Below are 21,295 nucleotides of genomic sequence, written 5' to 3'. Positions count from 1 at the left end.
TATAAACTACAACTGCTTAGACAACATGCAACATTACCACAAACCTTACTGGCTTTCTGCAGGTATCATATTCATATTAATAAAAACCTGAAAAAATAATTAATTTGTAATCACACGAGTTTGGTGGCCTACAGATGCATGCAACTGGTAATTATATTTCCACCAGAAATTGAAAGCAGCATAAATTCCTTTGGGCTTTTGTGCATTGCTAAAGAGAAATATTCTTCATTCTAGAAGTTATGTTTGTTCATGTAACAGAAAACAAGAACTGGGGAAAAATAGAGGACAATAAGATGGACATCAGAGTTAACAATAGACAAGAAAGGGTATATGAGAAATTCCTGGGTGCACCGCCCTCTGATGTAGACTGGCATGTTTAATCCAGTCTTACCTGGCATGAAATATCTTGTAACATTCTAGAATTCTGCTTTAGTTATTCCTGGCACCCAAAGCTGAAAATCAAGACTTTTTCAATAAATCAAAGTTATACTTTTTTTCTGCCTTTGCCTCATTTGTACCCGTTTCCTGTGAAGGACAACCCAGGGTAAAGGTTACTTCAGTTTTATTATTACAAAACCCATCTCATACTATACACTATGCATTCTTTTTCAACAAATTCACATTTAAAGATCATTAGCCGAAGCAATACAGCAAATATTCAATTGATTGCAGCCAGTGATCCACATACACAGAAGGAAAAAAAAAAAAAAAAAAAAAAGACAAATACATTTATATTAGACAGATTTTACATAAGTTTAGATACATATTTACATTAGATATGGTACAGCAATGCCAGCATTTCATATTTATAAACTAAGACTTATTTTTTTTCCTTCTCAACATTCATTTTGCATAATTGAATGGAGTGTAAAATACACTAAAGCATCAACAGTTCACATAAAAAAAAAAAGAAAAAAAAAAATTTTTTTTTAAATGTAAACCTTCTAATGCAAAATGGATGTTGACAGACCAAACAAAAATTATGTTCTTTTGGTACAACTCTTTTTTTTTTTAATATTGAAATGATTTATTTTTTTTTTTTTTTGGTAAAGCAGTAAATATTTAAACACACGTTAGTTCAGTAAAATATTTGAAAGGAGCAAAACAGTAAACAAGACCATATATAATTGTTTATACAAACAATATAATTCATTGTGGGTGGGAGAAAATGCAGTTATATACATGTATACTACTCTGTAGGAAACTTAATAATATTCAGTGAATGTTTAAATATGCAGTTCTTATTATGTGCTTCTCAAAGTGCTGATCCAGGTTACTGTCACAATAAAATAAAATGTAAATAAAGTGTCTGGCATATCTCTCATGCCACTATTTTCAAAATCAGGATGTAGATAGCTCAAAAAATCCCATTTATTATCCAACCTGCAAACATCATTCATCAAAGTATAACATCAACAAAACACAAGTTAGTTGGATATTTATCTGAAACATGCTCAATTCCATTAATTACAGTGTGCTAGAAATTACATGTCCTTGTTTTTTCCTCATTAAAACAGCAGGTCAGTCCTTCGTCTTCAAGGTTTATAGTGACGATGATACACTGATAAAACAACCTTAAATGGCACAACTTTTCGTACACAAGAAAAATTTAGTCATTGCAATCTCTTCACTCTTGACTTTCTAGGAGTCTTTTTAAACAGCACAATTGTGCCATTTTTATACTTCGTGAGAGGACATGTACTAGACCTGGGTAATAAAAAAACAAAAAAAACCAAACAAAAAAAACCCACCAAAACAAAAACAAATGGTTGTAGTTATTTTAGTCTTCTGTTCACTCACAGTAAAACAACTATATTATGAAGAAAACAAAACAGGACGCAGACGTAATTGAATTAGGCACGCCATTTGATTTAAATTTTAAACGCCCAAAACAACTCCCTCATAACATCAACCTGATTCCATTCCACTAACCAAAGACCATTTGGGACCCAACTTTGCAACACAGCAGGATTCAGAGCTCTCACGCTTTTGAGGCTGCAAAGCTCCAGACTTGCTTTGTGTTACATCTTCTATGCTGGATGGATGACGGGTGTTTAATCTTGCAGCACTGATGATAGGAAAGACTGAGACGTTGCTGTCCTGGATTGAAGGACTAAAGAGAAACGTATGGAGTCTGTGAAAAACACATCAGCCCCAGTCACAAAAAAAAAAAAAACCTGACTTTTACACAGTCTTTATGCAATCACAGATTACAATCATTTTGTACTTACAAGCCGTAACCCCAATGTATTAAAGTTTCTTTGTAAACTTATGTGATAATGTTACCAATGTATACCTTAAAAAAAAATAGCAAGTTGTTGGCCAACACAGACTGTAGCTGTAGTTTTACTCAATGCTGACAATGTAGGCTAAACAGCATGCATTAAAACTGTGTTCAGCTGAATTCACATTCTGCCAAATTTAGAATTTGATCATACTGCAATAATTTTCAGATATACAAATATTAACAAACAAGACAGTTCATCAACAATGGATATTTTACAACGGTGGTAAACACATTGTGTGCAACATTATATAAACATAAACTGGACTACAAAGCATTGTTAGTCATGTTTTCTAGAAACTGCACATAGGCTTATATAATAAAATGCTTTTTAAATACTGGTTTAACCAATACACTATTATTTATGCTGTTTACATGGATTTATTATCTACTAACATGCAAGGGATTCTGTGGTTAAGTTCTACTGTTTCTCTCTTGCTGCTCGGAGGCTTCATTGTGAGTGGTGCTGGCACCCCTGCACCCCGTTTTATGGAAGTTCGACAACATAAAATCATAACTACAAACAGATAAATTATGATGCTCAAATTGCTGTGGTATAAGAGGATTAAAACCATTTCAGGACATGCGATTATAGGAAAATGATCATCGTCAGCGAGGTAACATCACACCACAAGACACTAAAACTGAATTGAATGTGCACAGTGCACACGGCATGAGCATCTCCTTTACGTGTTTCTAGTGACATAATAGGGCATGTTTCAGTTGCATGAATGGGCTATAAAGTGAGAATCCGCACACCACCAACTTGCCCGGCCATTTTCTTGACACAAAAGCACAGATAACGCTACAAAAATTACTTATTTTATATTGCAACGTTAAATTGTACTTTTGGGTTTAATAACGTGCATGTGCACGCTATCCGCACCTACAATGACTCATTGTATGGCATATTTAATGGATGAGTTGTGCAGTGTCTTACCTACGTCAGGTAGGTTTTGCAGCCAGATCCAAAGCTCCAGTCAAGTGCAGCGACTCCACATACGACAGGGCACTCTGCAGTGACGTTAGGCAGTAGCCCTCCTCACCAATCAGATACCTGAGGAAAGCATTCAAAATCCTTTTGAACTAATCCAAAATACCCCCCCCCCCCATACAAACTACCACATTAGCCTAAAATACTACAAACTAATGTAAAACATTTCCTAGAGAATCACTTCCCTAATACTGCGTCCAGAGAAGATAAACGCAGCCATTTAAAATAAGACTAATATTCACCTCTGGGTGACCAAGAACAAAAAGTCTAAAATTACATTTTAATTAACAAAAGCACTGTAATCTGAATCAATAGTGAAAGAATAATTAAAAGGCGGTACTTGTGGCCTTTTCTAGAATTCAGCACAACTTCCCCTATTCAGATCTTTCCAAACCACTTAGTTACACAAACAGTGAGAGGAATTTTATTTGTATTTTATAGAAAGTATAAAAAAAAAAAAAAGAAAAAAGGCAAACCAGAGTGTAATGGAAATTCCCATATCACTGCCAACCTAACCAGGCTGTAAAAAAGGGTGGCTTTTACAGAGATAAACAAAGCTCTTGACTGTGGTCTCAGCAGGCACGCAATAGCACCCTAGCACCCAAGAGTGGGATCAAGAGGAACTCCAGCAGTCCTCGAGACATAATATAGAATTGAATCCTTTACAATAAATTTACAACAATTTACAAGCAGCGGCACCAAGTGGAAATTCCAATACCCATTTGAACTGGTGACACATAGCAGATGTTTTATGCTTTCTCTCCACTAATTTGCTGTTTTTAAAAGCACTTTCATTGGCTATAGAAACCATCAATATTAATACAGAGCAATGCAGTATGAGAGCTTCATCACAGACAGGGACCTCATGCAGCGAGATTGAATGTCATTACTAAAAGTCGACCAATATTGGATTTTACAGATACCGATATTTATGTTAGATTGTACTTGCTGATAACTGATTAATCAGACATTTTTTAAAGTAGACAGTGGATAAAACTTTTTTTAAATAATAATAATAAAAAGAAAAATCCATCTACATAGTACTGCACTTTATTACAAAAATAAAAACAGTACTGATTTATAAAAATTTAATAAATAAGTACATTATTTATATCAATAATAAATTATACATAACAGTGCTCTCCGTGCAGTGCGCAGTTTTGTATTAAAACAAACAGCAAGTGGCATCAGTGATTAGCCTCTAGAGGCCGCTCTTGTAATGACAGCGGACCTTCTCAGTATGGTATCGGTATGTTTTTTTTGCAGATAGTTACAGCAATCAACTCAAAACGTAATCGCTGAAATATGATTGGATAGAAACTAACCGAAACATACACTACTGGAAGCAGCACAAAAGAGAAAAGCTATGAAAGGAAGAGAATAAGACTATTGGAAATAATTTAATACATATATATATATATATATATGGAAAAAGGTTTAGGCCAGCAGAGAAGGCCTTGCTGGTCCTGATAGCCTGCCACTGCAAGCCATACAACACACTGCAGACTTGAGAAGGATAAGTGAGTTCTGAATTTCAGGGACTCACCCCTCGTGGATGAATTCTTCCAGGGCAGCACATTCAGAGACTAGCTGAGGCAGTTCAGAGCGCAAAGCCACATAAGACAAAATAGGCAGCAAATCATCTGCTCCACTGTAAGAAAGAAAAGGGAAAGGAGATTAAAGTATGATCATTCTTTCTAATGAACAGTAATACTTCGAACATTCTCATGTCTTCTCATGTCTAGAGGCTCTTGTTTGGTATTTCAGATGGTGCACTCATGCAAAGTGCAAATCCTTCAAAGTCACCACTTGGCAAAACCCACAAGTATTCACACGCGCTTTGGATTGAGGCGTGCTTGCGTGAGAAAGTACCTGGGTGTCCTCTTTCTTGCTGGCCCATAGGACACCGGATAGCTTTCAGCTAAGCAATTGAGCAGTGGACATAGCAACAAGCTTTACATAGTGAAGCCATGCCAAAATATCTGTAATTCCAGGTGTATAGAATTAATACTTATATCTAGTAAAGTCGAGTTTCAGGTCTTGCCTGAATGACTGAATGTGATCAGAATTTGGACTAATGTTTTTTTTGGATCATGTAGTAAAAATTAAACTTCATAGATCATGAGGGTTTTGCCAAAATACATAAGGTTACAGAGAAGTGTCAATCCTGTAGACATGCAAAATGAGGAAAAGGTTTACTGCAAGGTCCTCAGGTGAGTGAGTAAAAAAAAAAAATATGGAGGGTGTGGGGTGTTAAGCAGAAGAGAAAAAAACCCCAGATCACCTCAAACAGTGCACCATGAGATCCACTCTTAATTTAAAAGGCAGTAAATGAATGGAGACAAGTGTGCAAAAAATACAAAATAAACTGATCAAGTGAAGGGAAAAAAAAAAAAAGTATGTAAAAGTGTCTTAGACTATGTAATAAAGAGACAAAAAGAAATCAGACAATGCAAGAGAATGAAACAGGGTTAGAATACTTTAATTGTTCCTGTGCAGACATGCATGAGCAAATTCACAAGCCCTAACCGCCAGGCACAAACTAAAAAACCCCCCCCCCCCCCCCCCAAAAAAAAAAAAAAAAAAAGGGCAGCAAGCGCACCAATCTCTACTGCCACTTTAAAATCATAGATATATTTATATAACTTTGATACCAAGCACAAAAAGTTCCCTCGAGCAATTGCAATAAATTTAACCCATACTCATTATAGGCCAAAGCCACACACAGCTCTAGTAATAGAACATTTTAACACGGTACTAAATAAAACTCAAACAGGACACAAACACGCACATTTCCTTTTCAATGAATCCAAATTAGCCAGTAGATTCTGGAAATCTGAAAAGCACAATGTTGAGCTAAACAGACATGATGCACAGTCATTCAGCTTCATTCAGATTATTTAACATGATGCCTGTATGAGCTCACATGTATTGCCTTGATTACAAATGTATTTAATGAAAACAAACAAAAAACACTACAGCTGAGCAGTCTGTTATCTGCTTAGATTTAATGGACAAATACAACTCTAATATCTTGCATGCACAGGCCAACCAGCCCAACATATTACAGTTACAGGCGGAATAAATTAAAAAGGGATAAAAAGTTGATGAACGCTTAAGCCACTGGAAAAAAACCAACCTAATTACTTCATTTTACTTTCCAATCTTTAAACATTAAACGTTTATTTCAGATATTATTATTATTTCAGATATTATTTTTGTTATTTAGAGCAAGTCATCTTTCAGCTGCTTCCATTAGGGGTCACCACAGCGGATCGTCCGTCTCCATACCTCCCGGTCCTCTACATCTGAATCTTTCAAACCAACTACCTGCATGTCTTCCCTCACCACATCCATAAACCTCCTCTTTGGCCTTCATCTTTTCCTCCTGCCTAGTGACTCAATCCTCAGCATTCTTCATATATACCCCATGTCCTTCTTCTGCACATGAAGCAACCATCTCGAGCCTCTCTCACATTGTCTCCCAAACGTCCTACATGTACAGCCCCTCTAATAAACTCGTTTCTAATCCTGTCCATCCTTGTCACTCCCAATGAAAATCTCAGCATCTTTAACTCTGACTACTATTTAGAGTAAACAAGGACACCCATTCTTTGCCTGTACTAGTGAAAATATGTAATTTTGTTTGAGAAAATTCATTCATTCATTCATTCATTTTCTCCCGCTTATCCGTAATTCGGGTCGCGGGGGCAGCAGTCTAAGCAGGCCCCCGCCTTCGACTGCTGCCCAATCCTCACAGCACCGTCCCTTACGGTCCCTCCTGCAGGTGGTGAGCCCACGGGAAGGCGGCCACACGTCACTCCGACGTCACGGACCTTGATATTTCCCTCGTAAGGGACCCCCGGAGCATAGAGGGTTAAGGGCCTTGCTCAAGAGAAAATGTCAAATTAAATTCTCTTTAATATCTTATATAATACAGTTCTTCCATATCTACGTTTGATGTCCCCTCTTATTTCCAGGCAGCTAACTGACTAATTCTCCAACAGCATTCTGTCACTTTCCTGTGACACCATGTCGAGGCCTGTATTTGTCCCAGACAGAACGACCCACTTAACACGCTAACCATTTCAGAGCATCCCACTGAGAGCCTAGGGCTGAGACAGCCCCCCTGCTATGCTTTGACCAGTGTGGGGTCTGATGAAATCTGACAGACTGCTAAAGGGACATGCAGGAGGTCGCCTACTCAACGCAAAAACATCCACATCAACTTCATGTCTCTCCCAAACTTTTGTTCAATGCTAGGCAGAAGAATGAAGGCAAGTAGACAGCAAGCTGAGCATTCACTAGTGCACAAGCCAAACTTGGCCTACTTACATGGCTGCCGTTTTAGGTGATGGATCGTTTTCTTGAAGGAGACGGTAATGCTCAGCACAGGCACAAATGAGCCGTAAGGTTCTCACTGAAGTGTAAAACAATAACAAAATGTTTTAGCCAAATTCAGTGCTTGCTTAATATTTTCCATGAAATCAAATCTAATTATTCCCCCAATTAAAAAAAAATAATTCATTATGGCCATTATATGAGCTAATTACTTACTTACTAACTACCACATGTTATTATGCCAGGGGATCTCACCTATGCATTCTAGCTTCTTCTGAGGACAACTGTCTTTACAGAGGAGCTGAAGTTCCTGCACTGCAGACTCATATGGGTAGGAACCATGCAGTACAGCAGGATCTTTGGGAAACAGTTTGTCTGCTACACCAATATCACCAGGTGAAATATTACGGTACAGGAGAACACTGCTCTCAAAAGCCTGCTCGCGATCTTGATTCACCTTCCTAAAGCATAGTTAGAAAATAAACAGTTTTGTACGGAAAAAAAAAAAAGCTCAAGGATATACATGACTACTGCCTTTAGGTGGACAGCTTTAAACTAGTTACAGAGGGCAACAGTATCTGCTATTGATCTGATTTTTATATTTCCAAAAATGCAGATCTATTTGAAAGTCTAATGTTCTCAGACCATTTTAATAGTGTCTTTGGAATTAAAAAAAATAATTGCGTTCCCTGCTCTAAAACATTAACTCAATAACAGGCTATTAATAAATGTTTGTTTAGACAGGCACATAGAAATGACACATTGAATGACTTCATTTGTTTTTAGCTTAAGAGCACCCTCTATTGTTAAGACTGAGCAAACACTGGCACTGAAATTAATTTGAAGAGATTGAGTTCAGTTTTATAGTTGAATCAGTCAACAGTGGTACACTGTTTCAATCGGTATTTGCAAAAAATATCTAAGCATTTTTTTTTTGGGTTTTTCAACATAGCAGGGTGCAGCTCTTTTCTGGTAAAGAAAACATTTCAAGACCAGACAGGTTCACTTAAAGAACTTAAACAAACCTGCCATACTAAAATTATTCCACCTGACTCCTGGATTACACCCAAATCCCAGCATTTTTACTGCTATAACTCACCTGACTCAAACACTTTACAAATGAGCTGCCAATTGCTTGTAAAATGCTGGCTAAACCCATGCATATGTAATGTGCTAGGCAAGCTGCTCAATATTTATTTTTTATGTATTTAATCATTACAGACTGCTAACCAATTTCACTTATTCCATGTTCTTCATTTTGATTTATTTAGCATTGGGTTATACAGAATCGTGTTAATGGACTGCCTACCAGTATTTTTATATTAAACACCCAGTTGTAGTGCCACTCTACATGCAAAACACAAGTTGACCTCTAATCAAAACTGTAATTAATTAATATTTACTAAATCAAATCAACATTCTATAAAACTTGGAATACCTAAAAAGGGCCAGTAGAGGGCCCCATATTGGGGTGAAGAAGACCTCCTCTATGCATGCTACACATTGGTCTTTGGAGCTTGCAGTGTTGAGACATTCAAAAGAAAGTAGACACAGAGACAGCAGCCGATCTAAAGAGGGGAGACAAAAGCATTCATTTAGACATTCATTAAACACAATCACAATTATGTATTTTTTTATGTTCTTTCTTTAAACATGCAACTATCCACAGCGTTTCACTTTTTCCACGTTTTGTAATGCTACAGCCTTATTCCAATATAGATTAAATTATTTTCTTAAAAATTCTACAATACCCCATAATGACATTGTGAAAGAAGTATGTTTGAAATCTAAGCCAATTTATTAAATACAAAAAACAAACAAACCAAAAAAAAAAAAAAAAAACTGAAATAAATAAAAATCACATGTACGCAAGTATTCCGCTCCGGTGCATCCTGCAGCCACTGATCATCCTTGAGATGTTTCTAAACTTGATTGGAGTCTACCTGTGGTAAATTCAGTTCATTGGACATGATTTGGAAAAGGTACACACCTGTCTATATAAAAAGGTCCCACAGAGAATAGTTGCATGTCAGAGCACAAACCAAGCCATGGAGTCCAAGGAAATGTCTGTAGACCTCAGAGACAGGATTGTATCGAGGCACAGATCTGGGGAAAGGTACAGAAAGATTTCTGCAGCATTGAAGACCCCAATGAGCACAGTGGCCTTAATCATCCGTAACTACGGATGAAACGCTTCATCTTCCAAAAGGACAACGATCCTAAGTACACAACCAAGATAACAACAGAGTGACTACGGAACAACTCTATCAATGTCCTTGAGTGGCTCAGCCAGAGCCCAGACTTGAACACAATTAAACATCTCTGGAGTGATCTGAAAATAGCTGTGCACCGATGCTCTTCATACAACCTGATGGAGCTTGAGTGGTTCTGCCAAGAAGATTGCGAGAAACTGCCCCAAAAATAGGTGTGCCACACTTGTAAGATCATATTTAAAGACTTTAATTTTAAAAGGCTGTAATTTGTGCCAAGGGGACTTCAACAAAATATTGAGCAAAGGCTGTGAATACTATATTTTTTCGCTTTTTAATTTGAATACATTTGCAAAAATTTCATACACACTTCTTTCATGTCATCATAATGGGGTATTGTTTGTACAATTTTGAGGAAAATAATGAGTTGAATCCACTTTGGAATAAGGGTGTAACATAAAAATGTGGAAAAAGTGAAGTGCTTGAATACTTTTCGAAGGCACTGTAAGCATGCTTGCCTACCAATGGCATTGTGGATGTCTTTGACTGTAGCTTTCAGGTGTTCTTTTAAAGCTCGCTCCTCCAGGTCTTGAAGGTGAGCTTCCATGTCACTATGGGTCATGTCAAAGGTCATATCAGAGAGTGTGTCTCCTGTACAAGCTGAAGCCCAGTCCAGCTGGGCTATATACTGCTCAAGATCCTCAAAAGAGTTCTCTCGATCTGGAGGAACTGGGGTCGGGAGCACTTCTGAATCTATTTTTGATGCTGCATTGTTAGCGTTTAGGTCAGGGAGTGGTGAGAGTGAGATGGAAGCATCTGATAGGCTGTGGATTAGGCTAGGCTTGAGCTGACACGGTGGACTCTGAGGAAGCAGCAGGCTCTGTGCACTGTGTGAAGGCTTTAATTGAACAGCATGGCCAGGTGTTGGACTTGGAGGAACAGTATGGCTTATTATGGGGTACAGCCTGTTATAAACTTCATACTGGAGCTTCTTTAATAACTTTACAACAGGATGCTCTGGACAACTTGGATATAAAAAAAAAAAGATTTTTATTAAAAGCAACATGGTAACAAGATAAATACATTATCTTAAGATCCTTATTTACCAACCATGTCTTTTTGAGTTTCATACCTAAGAAGATAGGTGAGTAGGCCTGAAACCAAAGTTGAATCATTTGGATTCTTCTTCAAGCTAGCTTTCCATACCTTAGGCCAATCCTGAAGAACCAAACATAATTTAAAAGAAAATATGTTTCAAAGGTTACCTGCTTTATGTAAATTATCACAAACATCCAGTGAACTGCACATTTAAGTGTCATTCACAAAAACACTTACATGATCTTGCTCATATTCTAATATATTCGCATATAGAACTCGTTGCTCCTGCTCCTCAGGTGTCAGAATTACAGATGAAGAAAATTTCCTGTAACAAAAAACACAAATCTGCATCCTGTATACATAAAGATGGAAGTCATCGTAACAATTTTTACAGTTTTTATAACAATAAGAGCAACATGCAGGAAAAGTCAGCTGGCATCGTGTAACAAATAAGGGTATAATTTGTTACAAGGAAGCATCAAATAAAGACATTTTACCTTTGCAAATGCCTTTTTATTTTACCTTTTTATTTTTATAAATAGATTTTTTTTTTCAAATTTTTAACAAAAAAGTCTCACCTGTTTGCTTGCTCTTGCAGCCTGAGTCTTCTCTCTTCCATTTTCCTTTGGAGCTTTAGTTATTGAGGAAAACGTCAAAACGCAAGTCCTTAGTGAGTCGTCTAAAATTGTCAAATATTTTATATGCATTCCAGGCATTTTCATTCTTCATTTTTTCTGTCCTCATAATCCAAAGCTTGATTATGCAATTTTTATCTGCAATAATTCAGGAAAATCTGACTTGAAAACATAACAGTGCTCTTTTTCCCCCCCTTTTTTTAAAATTGATGCTGATGTCTTCTTTGCAACAAATCAATACGAATCGCTTTTCTTCCAGTCAACAAGTTTGACCTACTGCACATATCTAATGTCAAACATATGACCAATATATACTTGTGGGGGCGTTGTCCATAGTTAGCACTATTATGATTCACAGGATTTCCTGATTTTATATATAAATATATATATATATATATATATATATATATATATATATATATATATATAAATAATAATAATAAAAACAATCGCATTCACATATTAATGTCTATAGCAATGTTGGTCTCAGATCATCTCATAAAATGTAGGTACATTTAGATCTGGTTGCAGTTTGACATCCTTATAAATAAAGGATACAGCATCTTGTCTGGCTCTGGCTATAATCAGGTTCTCCATCATTTGCCTCTGAAGAGACAGTGTCTTATATTGGGGAGAAAAAACAAGCAAGCATTAAAAGTAGCTTATTTTGGCAGTACACAAGTAGGTAATAAAAGAAGTCTAAATTTGAAACAATTTTACTGGAGGATTCCGATTAGCAGATTGGTGTTAAGATGTGGACCCAGCAGTGTACTTCAACCAATCAAAGTAAGCATTTTTTTTAAAATACAATAAAATCATAGTTCAATGACTAATTTGTAAACATGAACGATTGGTTTCTCAGCAGATCCTCTCCTCAAATGTAATTCTTAAAATGTATATCCCCTCGATGGTCACAGTAAAGAAGTGTCAACACCGATTTCTTTACAAGAAAATAATAATATAATGCGCAGAGAATTAGGAATTTATTACCCGTTTAAGTTCAAATCAAGTTCGAGCACTAGTCAAATTACCTAATGTGTAGCACATCTAACAATAAAACAAACCAAGGAGACAGTGGTTTTATTTACACTAATAGTTAAGCAGTAAATGTGCCTGTTGGCATTCAGGAGCAATTAATTTTAGTGAAATTTGGATGAATAATAATAATAAATAAATAAATAAATCTGATTTTGTTTATTGAACTAAAAAGGCAGCTTTTGGCTTGCACTTGTTTATGAGGACTCAGAACTGTCCCCATTTCTAGAACTATTTTGTATTTACAAGCATTGATAATTAAGATGCAGCCATCTCTATCTATCTATCTATCTATCTATGCAGAAATTCATTTTAAAAACTAGAGGCTGTAAATCTAGAGTGGGGATGTGAAAGCAGTGTCCATGTTTGCAGGAGGTGAGCTTAAACAAAGCCTACACTAATACCTTTTTGAGAAGCGACGGAAATCCTTAAGAATAAATACATTTAATGTTTTACTTTTTAAAATACTGAACTCAGAAAAGTTCACATGCACACGTCTATGTTAACCATGCTAAGTTGAAGAGGTCAAATGGTTACTAATTAACTTAAAAAACTAAACAAAACAAAAAAAGACTACTTCGGCTATTTAACAAAAACAGGTCGGAGATTCTATTGAAACCAATGCTAATGTAAAAAAAAAAATAAGTATTTGAGAGATAATACCTTTAGAAACGTTCTGAATTTACTCCAGTAGGTAGGAACCCCCATCAGAGCTTGACCACGTTGTCGAAACATTTCCAGGTGTGTTTAATTAAAACGTCGTTTTCAAACTTGTATTTTTGAATAGATTACAATCAACTATATTGGTAACATTAAAACTAAAGTGGTGCAAAAACTAAAAAATAATCATCAGTCTAGCTGGATTCCCTGAGCGGTATGACACTCTCTTCCCCTTCACACTCTCACACACACACACACACACACACGGTATGTTGATCTGCCCGCTGAGTGAATCAACGTCTGAATCGATGCTAAAGCTAAAGTGTCACCTGAGAGGAGACCCGCGCGCTCATTAGCATAAAAACACACTCATTACTCTACAGTCGGTGCTGCACTAAAACTCAACACACTGCACTGAAACACGCCATTCATCCTGCTCATTAACTAACTCCCAAACAAACGAAGGAAAAAGTGTTGGTGGCGGTGGAGGAAAAATTAGTAAAATTACACCCGACTCTAATTACACGCCGGAAAGACACGCTTTAATTTAGTTTACACCGACACCCCACCTGCAGCGTGCACACCAAACAATGTCCTCATGACGCTGGAAACCATACCGAGCTGTTCTGCTTTTTAATCGCCAAATTATCTCTGAGCCAATCACAACACAGTGAACAGCTCAAAAGCCAATCACAACACCGCAACACGAGTCAATCAAAACACAGCAAACAACCCCAAGAGCCAATCCCAGCACAATGCACAACTCCAAGAGGCAATCACAACACAATGCACAACTCCAAGAGGCAATCACAACACAATGCACAACTCCAAGAGGCAATCACAACACAATGCACAACTCCAAGAGCCAATCACAACACAATGCACAACTCCAAGAGCCAATCACAACACAATGCACAACTACACGAGCCAATCACAACACAACAAATACATACTATTATAAATCTAAAGTTTAGCTACTGTTTTTCTTTTTGAGAAGTCCTCAGAACTGATGCTGCACACAGTTAAAGGTGCTAATCTAATCTAATCTAATCTAATCTAATCTAATCTAAAAGCCTTAGTTGTAATGGGCAATATGACTGAGGGGAGTGTTTTTGCTGCTAGCAATCACACATAAATTTGAAAAGGGAGAGATGAAAATATCATTAAATGCATGTAGTGAGGGTGGAGGGCAGCAGACACATCACAGCGATTTTGTTTTAGCCACACTCCAAGATCTAGTGAAAAACCATTCCAGGCAAGTGAAGACTAAGTTCCTTTATACGTTCAAGATTTTGGAATGGGCACATATTTGTGTGATAGTCAGCTGTCTGCTTACTATATATATATATGAGTGAAGTAATAAATATAACAGATACATAAGGTTGGACTGTAAGCTCCTGTAACAAAACAAAACAAAGCCCCACTGACCTCCTGGCAATGCTTCACAGACACCACTCCGAGAACCTATACATATGTATAACCTGAATAGTTTCATTCAGCCAAAGACTAAAAACCATAGTCAGAGTAAAACCAAAAAAAACAAATCTGTAGTGATGTATATATAAAGTATCCTTTTTAAAACTCAAACCTACCTTGGAATATATCAAATGTATTAGCACATATAGTTCTCAGCATTTTTTAAATTTATTCAAATTACTGCATATTATTTAAACATATGCAATATGTACAATTTTCACATATAAAATGTGAAGTCCTATATGACAAAGCAATTCAAATCTGAGTTTAAAAGCTCGCTCAATTTAGCTCAACTATTTCAGTTCAAGTAGAACAGGCCATGTTTAAAGCAGCGATGAATTTTGACATATTTGAAATGGATTATAGATATAGCAGAAGTTAGACAAAGGCAGTTAAGTGTACTCTACTTCTGGGCATGCAATTGATGGTGACAAAGCAAAGAGGATTGTTAAAATGATGAGACATCTTCATTTGAGTAAAAATAAAAAATAATAATAATAATAATATTAATAAAGGAGACTGAAAAGACAATTGCTTGAGAAGAGGTATTTACCAGTGATGTTTTCTGTGTGGCCTGACCGGGGGCAAGCCGTGCCAGACGTGCCTCATAATTAGCTTTTAGTTTCTGGTTCAGACATGAAGCCTCCTCAATAGGTGTTAATTCCCTGTAACACAAATCAGATTGTCAGATCAAAAATTCGGTTCTAAATAAAAATGATTATCCTGGACTTCAGAACGTTTTTATTTATTTTTCTAAAAGTGTGGGAAAAAGAGAGAGAAACACGTTTTCTCTCGTGCACATGTTTCTTCCCCTTATTTTTACAATAATGAGGATATACTTATTCATTTTTTAAGCTTCTAATTTATTCCAGGCAGTATCATAGTGGAGCCAGCCTCTATCCCAGGAACACCTGACACGAGGCATGTCTGAATAGCAAGCCAGGACACCATGCAGACTCCATATTCATACCTAGGATGTTTTGGAAATGGTAGGGGACCAAAGAACCCAGAGAACACTTACAACTCCATACAAACAGAAACTTGAACTCAGGATCAAAACAGAGACTTATTTTCAAACTTATCACAGAAAACCAATTTCTCTATTACACAATTTCACAAGTTCCCCCTTTTTTTAGAAATTGCTGATGCCAGTTGGAAAAAGTATAGACAGATCTTGATGACATTTAGAAATATATCAAACTGCACTTTCTTCACATACATTCTGCATGGATTTGTTCTCTATCACAAACTTGATAGCCATGACAAATCAATTTCTCAGCTCAATAAACAGGGTAAATATCCCCAGGACAGATCTGTGGTGTGATATAGACCATAAAATAAAAATAGAAAAACAAAAAATATTGGAAGGGCTCACAAGTGATAGTGGGACATGTCCATATCATAGCTCTTAGAGATACACATTTTGACTTACTTCCTTCAAGGGCTGTGCACAAAAAGTACATTAACATACAGCATACACTTAAATGCATAGAGAATGTGCAACAGATGGGCGTTTGGACGGTTTTTGGAAAGATTACAAAGGTATTAAAAAAACTTTGAAACAATACAAATCTGAAAAAACAACATTCAGAAAGAGGTAAACATTTGATAAAAAAAAAAAAAAAGATGTTTGTATTTAAAATAATTAATTTTTTAAAATAAAAATAGAATAATATTCACCATATCCTGGAAAAGCATACATGACATAATTTATCAGTTACATTGTCCTGGCCTGATGTACAGTATATACATAATGGTAGAAAATAAACTGTGTTTTTAAATTTTTTTTTATTTAAGGAATGATAAACAATCAAACACACATAATAGCATGATGTGCTGGCAAATTTAAAATACTTTGACAATATCCAGTGATGACAATATTATCTTAGAGATGATGCAGGTGGCATCCCGTTATTGCATTATTTGTCAGTGCTTTTCGGAGAAATCGTGCTGTTCTTTGCCACAAACTTAGAGGACCTATTTTTACTTTTATAATTCCGCTGTCTATGTAATGCAAACATGACATCATTCAGTTTAAGACTATTGCATGCCGAATGCAGTACCTGATAGAATTAAAAAATGAAAGTAATACTTCTATGTAAAACAACAAACAAAAAGCAGCAGTGACCACGACCTGTCTAAATCATATACTTAGTTATCCATCAATACGATGTACATATTATTATTATCTAGCTGTAAGAGTACAAGCTCTAAGTCTATACCTCTGAATTAACAGCTCATTTAAAAGTTAAAATAACTATGAGCAGTGAACGGTAACTCCAGCCTGTGCAAAGATCTAGATAGATTACACAGTATGATTATAAACTCATTCTGCACAGACACATCTGCTTTACATAAACAGGCTCCACATATCTGAATTTTAAAGAACAAATGTGCCCCTGTACTGACCCTTAAGAATAAATGCGGGATCAATATTTCTTGCAAAGCAAGATAAGGCACAAATTTTAGATCAATATTTATTGGTTTTGTTTAACCTTATAATTCGTGACAAGATGAACGTTTCTAGATCATTTTACCTGCATGTAGCACTTGTGGGCTGAATAAATATTTTGGGTAATTAGAGAGTTTGAATTTTTTACTTGTGATTTGATTTATTTCTTTTTTTACTGCAGTTTTATGTGCTTGTGTTTGTTTTTGTTATTTGGCATTTTATATAATCTGCAAAACATGGTAACATTTTAAAGTTGACGGTCAACAATCCAATTCAGGGACTCTGCACCGCAACGATTGTTCAGTGGAACGGTTATGAAGCAATGAGTGACTCACTTTTTGTTGTCTTGTGACTCCAGAACTTGTAGCCTCTGAAATTGTTCGGGGGGCAGGAAAGGAGAGTCTTCCCCCTTATCTTCTGAGAGCACTTTGTGATGTCGAGAGTTCTGCTTGATCAGGCAAAATTTACTCGGCTCCATCACTACTTCATTCAATGTCTCTACATATATACATAAAAAAATATATAAAATAGACACTTGAATTTCTGTTTTACAAAGTCTGAAGTATCTGGTGCAAAAACATACTGCTCACCTGATGTTTTGGTATTCGTTTGAGGAGTGATCTGTGCAAGTGAAGATGCCTGAATGGGGGTTGTAGAAGAATTAAAAACAGAGGTTTCATTTCTCTTTCCTATACTAGATTTTATTCTCTCTAAGCACTGCTCAGCCAACTTGACCATCTTCTCCACTTCCACTTCCTCCATTTCTCCCACAGCTGTCAAAGAATATAAAGAGAATGCAAAAAATATATGTAAGTATACACTTTCAATACACTGCCAACTGGTAAGAGTTTGACAGAAATCTCTTTAAAAACTCCTATTACTCCAAAATATACTGGAACGGTATTAATACATCACAATCAGGGATGACATCATTAAATGAATAGTGCCTCCAGATGAAATCTCTCCAAACCCACAAGTGGTTAAGATAAGGTTCTCCCTTCCATGAAACTGCTAACGACTGCTTGTCTGTCTGGTTGATAAACAGCTGTTGGTCTCTAAAAACTGCTGGAGCAAAGCATACAAGAACAAAGAAAGAAAAAACCAAACAAACAAAAAAAAGAGACAGACCCTACTTCAATAGTGGCTAGAGCTGACAATAGTATTGATTTTGCTGCAGTAAACTAAAAATGAACCCATTCAAGCTTTTTTCTGAAACACTCAGTTTCACCATCATAATCAACACTGAGTAATTTCTTTGATACCTACCAACCTATATAAACCTGCATATGATAAGGACGATGTAGACTTTATGATATAAAAGGACAACATGGAAATAATAACATTCGGCATAATCTTTTTAGCAACAAGTCACATCATCATACACTCTCGAGAGTCATGCAAACTCAAACATTGATCCAAAACAGTACAATTTATCCCATCATTACAAACTAGATATAACTAATTACGCTTACAAAATATATACATTTTATTTCCAAATCAAGTATTTGCATGATTTATAATCTAACCTGGAAATGTTAAAAAAAAAATATATAAACAATTATAATATCTAACACTTTTCCTGTAAAATATATACAATGGTGCATATGTTTATAAAGTGCAAACATAACCAGGCTAAAATCTATGCTGCAAAATCTTCATCTTCTTCTCTCGGCTTCTCCCATTAGGGGGCGCCACAGCGGATCATCCGTCTCCATACCCCCCTGTCCTCTACATCTGCCTCTTTCACACCAACTACCTGCATGTCTTCCCTCACCACATCCATAAACCTCCTCCTTGGCCTTCCTCTTTTCCTCCTTCCTGGTGGCTCCATCCTCAGCATTCTCCTACCGAAATACCCCGTTTCCCTCCTCTGCACATGTCAAACCATCTTAATCTCACCTCCCTCACCTTGTCTCCAAAATGTCCTACATGCGCTGTCCCTCTAATAAACTCATTTCTAATCCTGTCCATCCTCGTCACTCCCAACGAAAACCTCAACATCTTCAGCTCTGCTACCTCCAGGTCCACCTCTTGTCTTTTACTCAATGCCACTGTCCCTAAACCATACACGCAGGTCTAACAACAAAATAACAAAACATTATAGAAACAAAATTATGATAAATACATAACCACAGTCAACATTACAGAAATTATCAGGGGGAGGAACTGAACCTGTATATCATGGATGATACGATATGGCACAATCCTAGCACGATTCATATAATACAGAAATATATTTTTGTATTGTATAAATAAATATTTTTTCTTATTTTCCCATTCCTTCATACATTGATTCACTGTAGTCGCTTCATGTGATTAACTGATATCTCATCAGACGGCATTTTTGCTTTATGCCCATTCGTTCCTAGTATAAGCTGCAGTTGAAATGAACTCTAAATAAAGAACACAAAGCACTTTTATCCCCTTTAAAGGCAAACTCCCCCCCAATAATGTCTTGGATTCTATTTCCTGAACAGACGAGCAAAAAATCAAAAATCCTGTTTCTCCTGTACTAGAAAGTTTCCTTGGGGTTCCACGTCGTTTGTTTCTCGTTCGAGGGTTTTAACGGGTCACAAAGCCCAGAGTTTGTCCTCTGAGCATACGTTCTACTGAAACAGAAACCATGTGGGGATAAATATTAGAAACATAAAGTGTCAAAAATGACTTATTTCACCTTTACACATTGCATCCTGGAGCAGGGCATGAGAGATGTAGTTAACACTCCTCAAGTATTCACAGTAAGCTTCCTAAAGGAAGAAGAAGAAGAGGAAGAAGTCTCATTACATCATTCGTTTCCTCAAACACATGATCATGCCAGGGTACGGGTGAAATAGACTGATATTATACATATAATGGGGGAAATGAAGCTGCTTCAACTTTTTGTATTTATATGACAAGGAAATAATAATTCCAGTAATAACACCAGCCGCACCTAGACAAACTGCTTACCTGGGCATGTTCATTGATCAAGCAAACATGCACTACATAGTAAACAGTAAAACATGTAACAGAATACACAGTCACTGTAGTGAGAATAGACTGAAACCCTGCAGACTGTATAACCGGGTAGATCTTTGGCGGTGTGTTATTTCAAGATCTCTTTATAGTGTTGTGCTATTTAATAGTGTATACAGTTATATTGGACGCAGACCATATATTCAAATACCTTGTGTTTGTTCCCCGAATCCAGCTGAATCGCCACTTTTACGAGGCGCATAGCATTTTGAAGAGGTCTCTGAATGATGTAATTGGCAGCACAAGCCATTGTACATAATTATAATAATTGTGAAATAATGACCTGGGAGCAACAACTGCCTCATAATAATACGGTCATTGGACCGGTCAACAAACCGCGAAGTCAACAACCGATATCAACAAAGAAAACCGGAACTATTTATTTTCAAAATAAAGGTCACTCTGGCCTTACAGGGGGACATTCAAGTACAATTAATAAAAAACGTTATTTCAGAGTCTTTCAATGTACATTGTTTGAAGCACTCCACAAAATGGATTTGAGGTGGTGTTCCTTCAAGAGGACACGACATAAACCATTTTTTTGCCTTTACTAATATATCCACGTGTACATATTCTAATATACTATATAAAAGCATACATAAAGCATAGGTCTGCATTGTAAAAGGCATGCCAACTTCCCCTATATTATACAATGCAGGTCTTAGAATTGAAAAGCTTTCATGTGAAGGAAAATCAATCCCTCTTTCTGGAACTTCAACCCCTGATTACCAATCCTTAGTCAGTGTTTATTAACTATTTTACACAAAAGAAACCCTGTATGTAGCCTGTTAAAAAGCTTAAATAATTGTATTGGCAAGGCCTGCTGAAATAGTTTATAATAAAAATCTTATAACCTTTCCAAACTCAGCCTATTGCTACGCATTAGACCTGTATTTATTACCAAATCTAGGCAGGCCTGCTCCTGTGTTTGTCTTGAAAGAAATGAGAATAAATTACAAATGTACCCTGCTGATTTAAAAAAAAAAATGCAGACCGAACAAGGGAGACTTAGGACAGATTTTTATTTGTGTTGTTTCAGAAATGCAAAATGGGAGTTCTATGCAGGTTACAGGAAAGAGATAAGATATCTATTGT

General features: G+C 36.4%; 1 protein-coding gene across 7 annotated transcripts; it reads right to left on the bottom strand.

The window, feature by feature from the left end:
* Positions 1-545: 545 nt before the first annotated feature.
* On the bottom strand, positions 546-20,676 carry vps9d1 (VPS9 domain containing 1). Of its 7 annotated transcripts, none has more exons than XM_083551923.1 (16): positions 20,352-20,676; positions 19,860-19,932; positions 17,776-17,958; positions 17,521-17,683; positions 15,287-15,398; positions 12,121-12,183; positions 11,506-11,558; positions 11,165-11,252; positions 10,962-11,047; positions 10,352-10,854; positions 9,058-9,187; positions 7,875-8,080; positions 7,614-7,698; positions 4,825-4,929; positions 3,225-3,341; positions 546-2,134 (listed from the first exon to the last, which is right to left on the bottom strand). In XM_083551923.1, the coding sequence occupies exons 1-15, from the start codon at positions 20,448-20,450 to the stop codon at positions 3,230-3,232; spliced, it is 2,061 nt and encodes a 686-aa protein (XP_083408049.1). In that variant the 5' UTR covers positions 20,451-20,676; the 3' UTR covers positions 546-2,134; positions 3,225-3,229. The 7 variants fall into 7 exon arrangements, with proteins under 7 accessions (XP_083408049.1, XP_083408050.1, XP_083408052.1 ...); XM_083551924.1 differs by having other exon boundaries at positions 546-2,113; positions 20,352-20,592; XM_083551926.1 differs by having other exon boundaries at positions 17,776-17,824; positions 20,352-20,561.
* Between the last annotated feature and the right edge of the window lie 619 nt (positions 20,677-21,295).

Source organism: Silurus aristotelis (genome assembly GCF_946808225.1).
Source record: "Silurus aristotelis genome assembly, chromosome: 10".
NCBI classification, from domain to species: domain Eukaryota; kingdom Metazoa; phylum Chordata; class Actinopteri; order Siluriformes; family Siluridae; genus Silurus; species Silurus aristotelis.
This window is presented reverse-complemented; position numbering and strand designations above follow the sequence as displayed.

What these genes read in the sequence shown, in the direction of transcription:
- vps9d1 (XM_083551923.1), bottom strand. Translation starts at nt 20,450, where the DNA reads ATGGCTTGTGCTGCCAATTACATCATTCAGAGACCTCTTCAAAATGCT. An exon ending in ATTCGGGGAACAAACACAAG is followed by an intron (nt 19,933 to 20,351) that starts GTATTTGAATAT and finishes TTCTTCCTTTAG; the next exon opens with GAAGCTTACTGTGAATACTT. An exon ending in AACGAATACCAAAACATCAG is followed by an intron (nt 17,684 to 17,775) that starts GTGAGCAGTATG and finishes GTATATATGTAG; the next exon opens with AGACATTGAATGAAGTAGTG.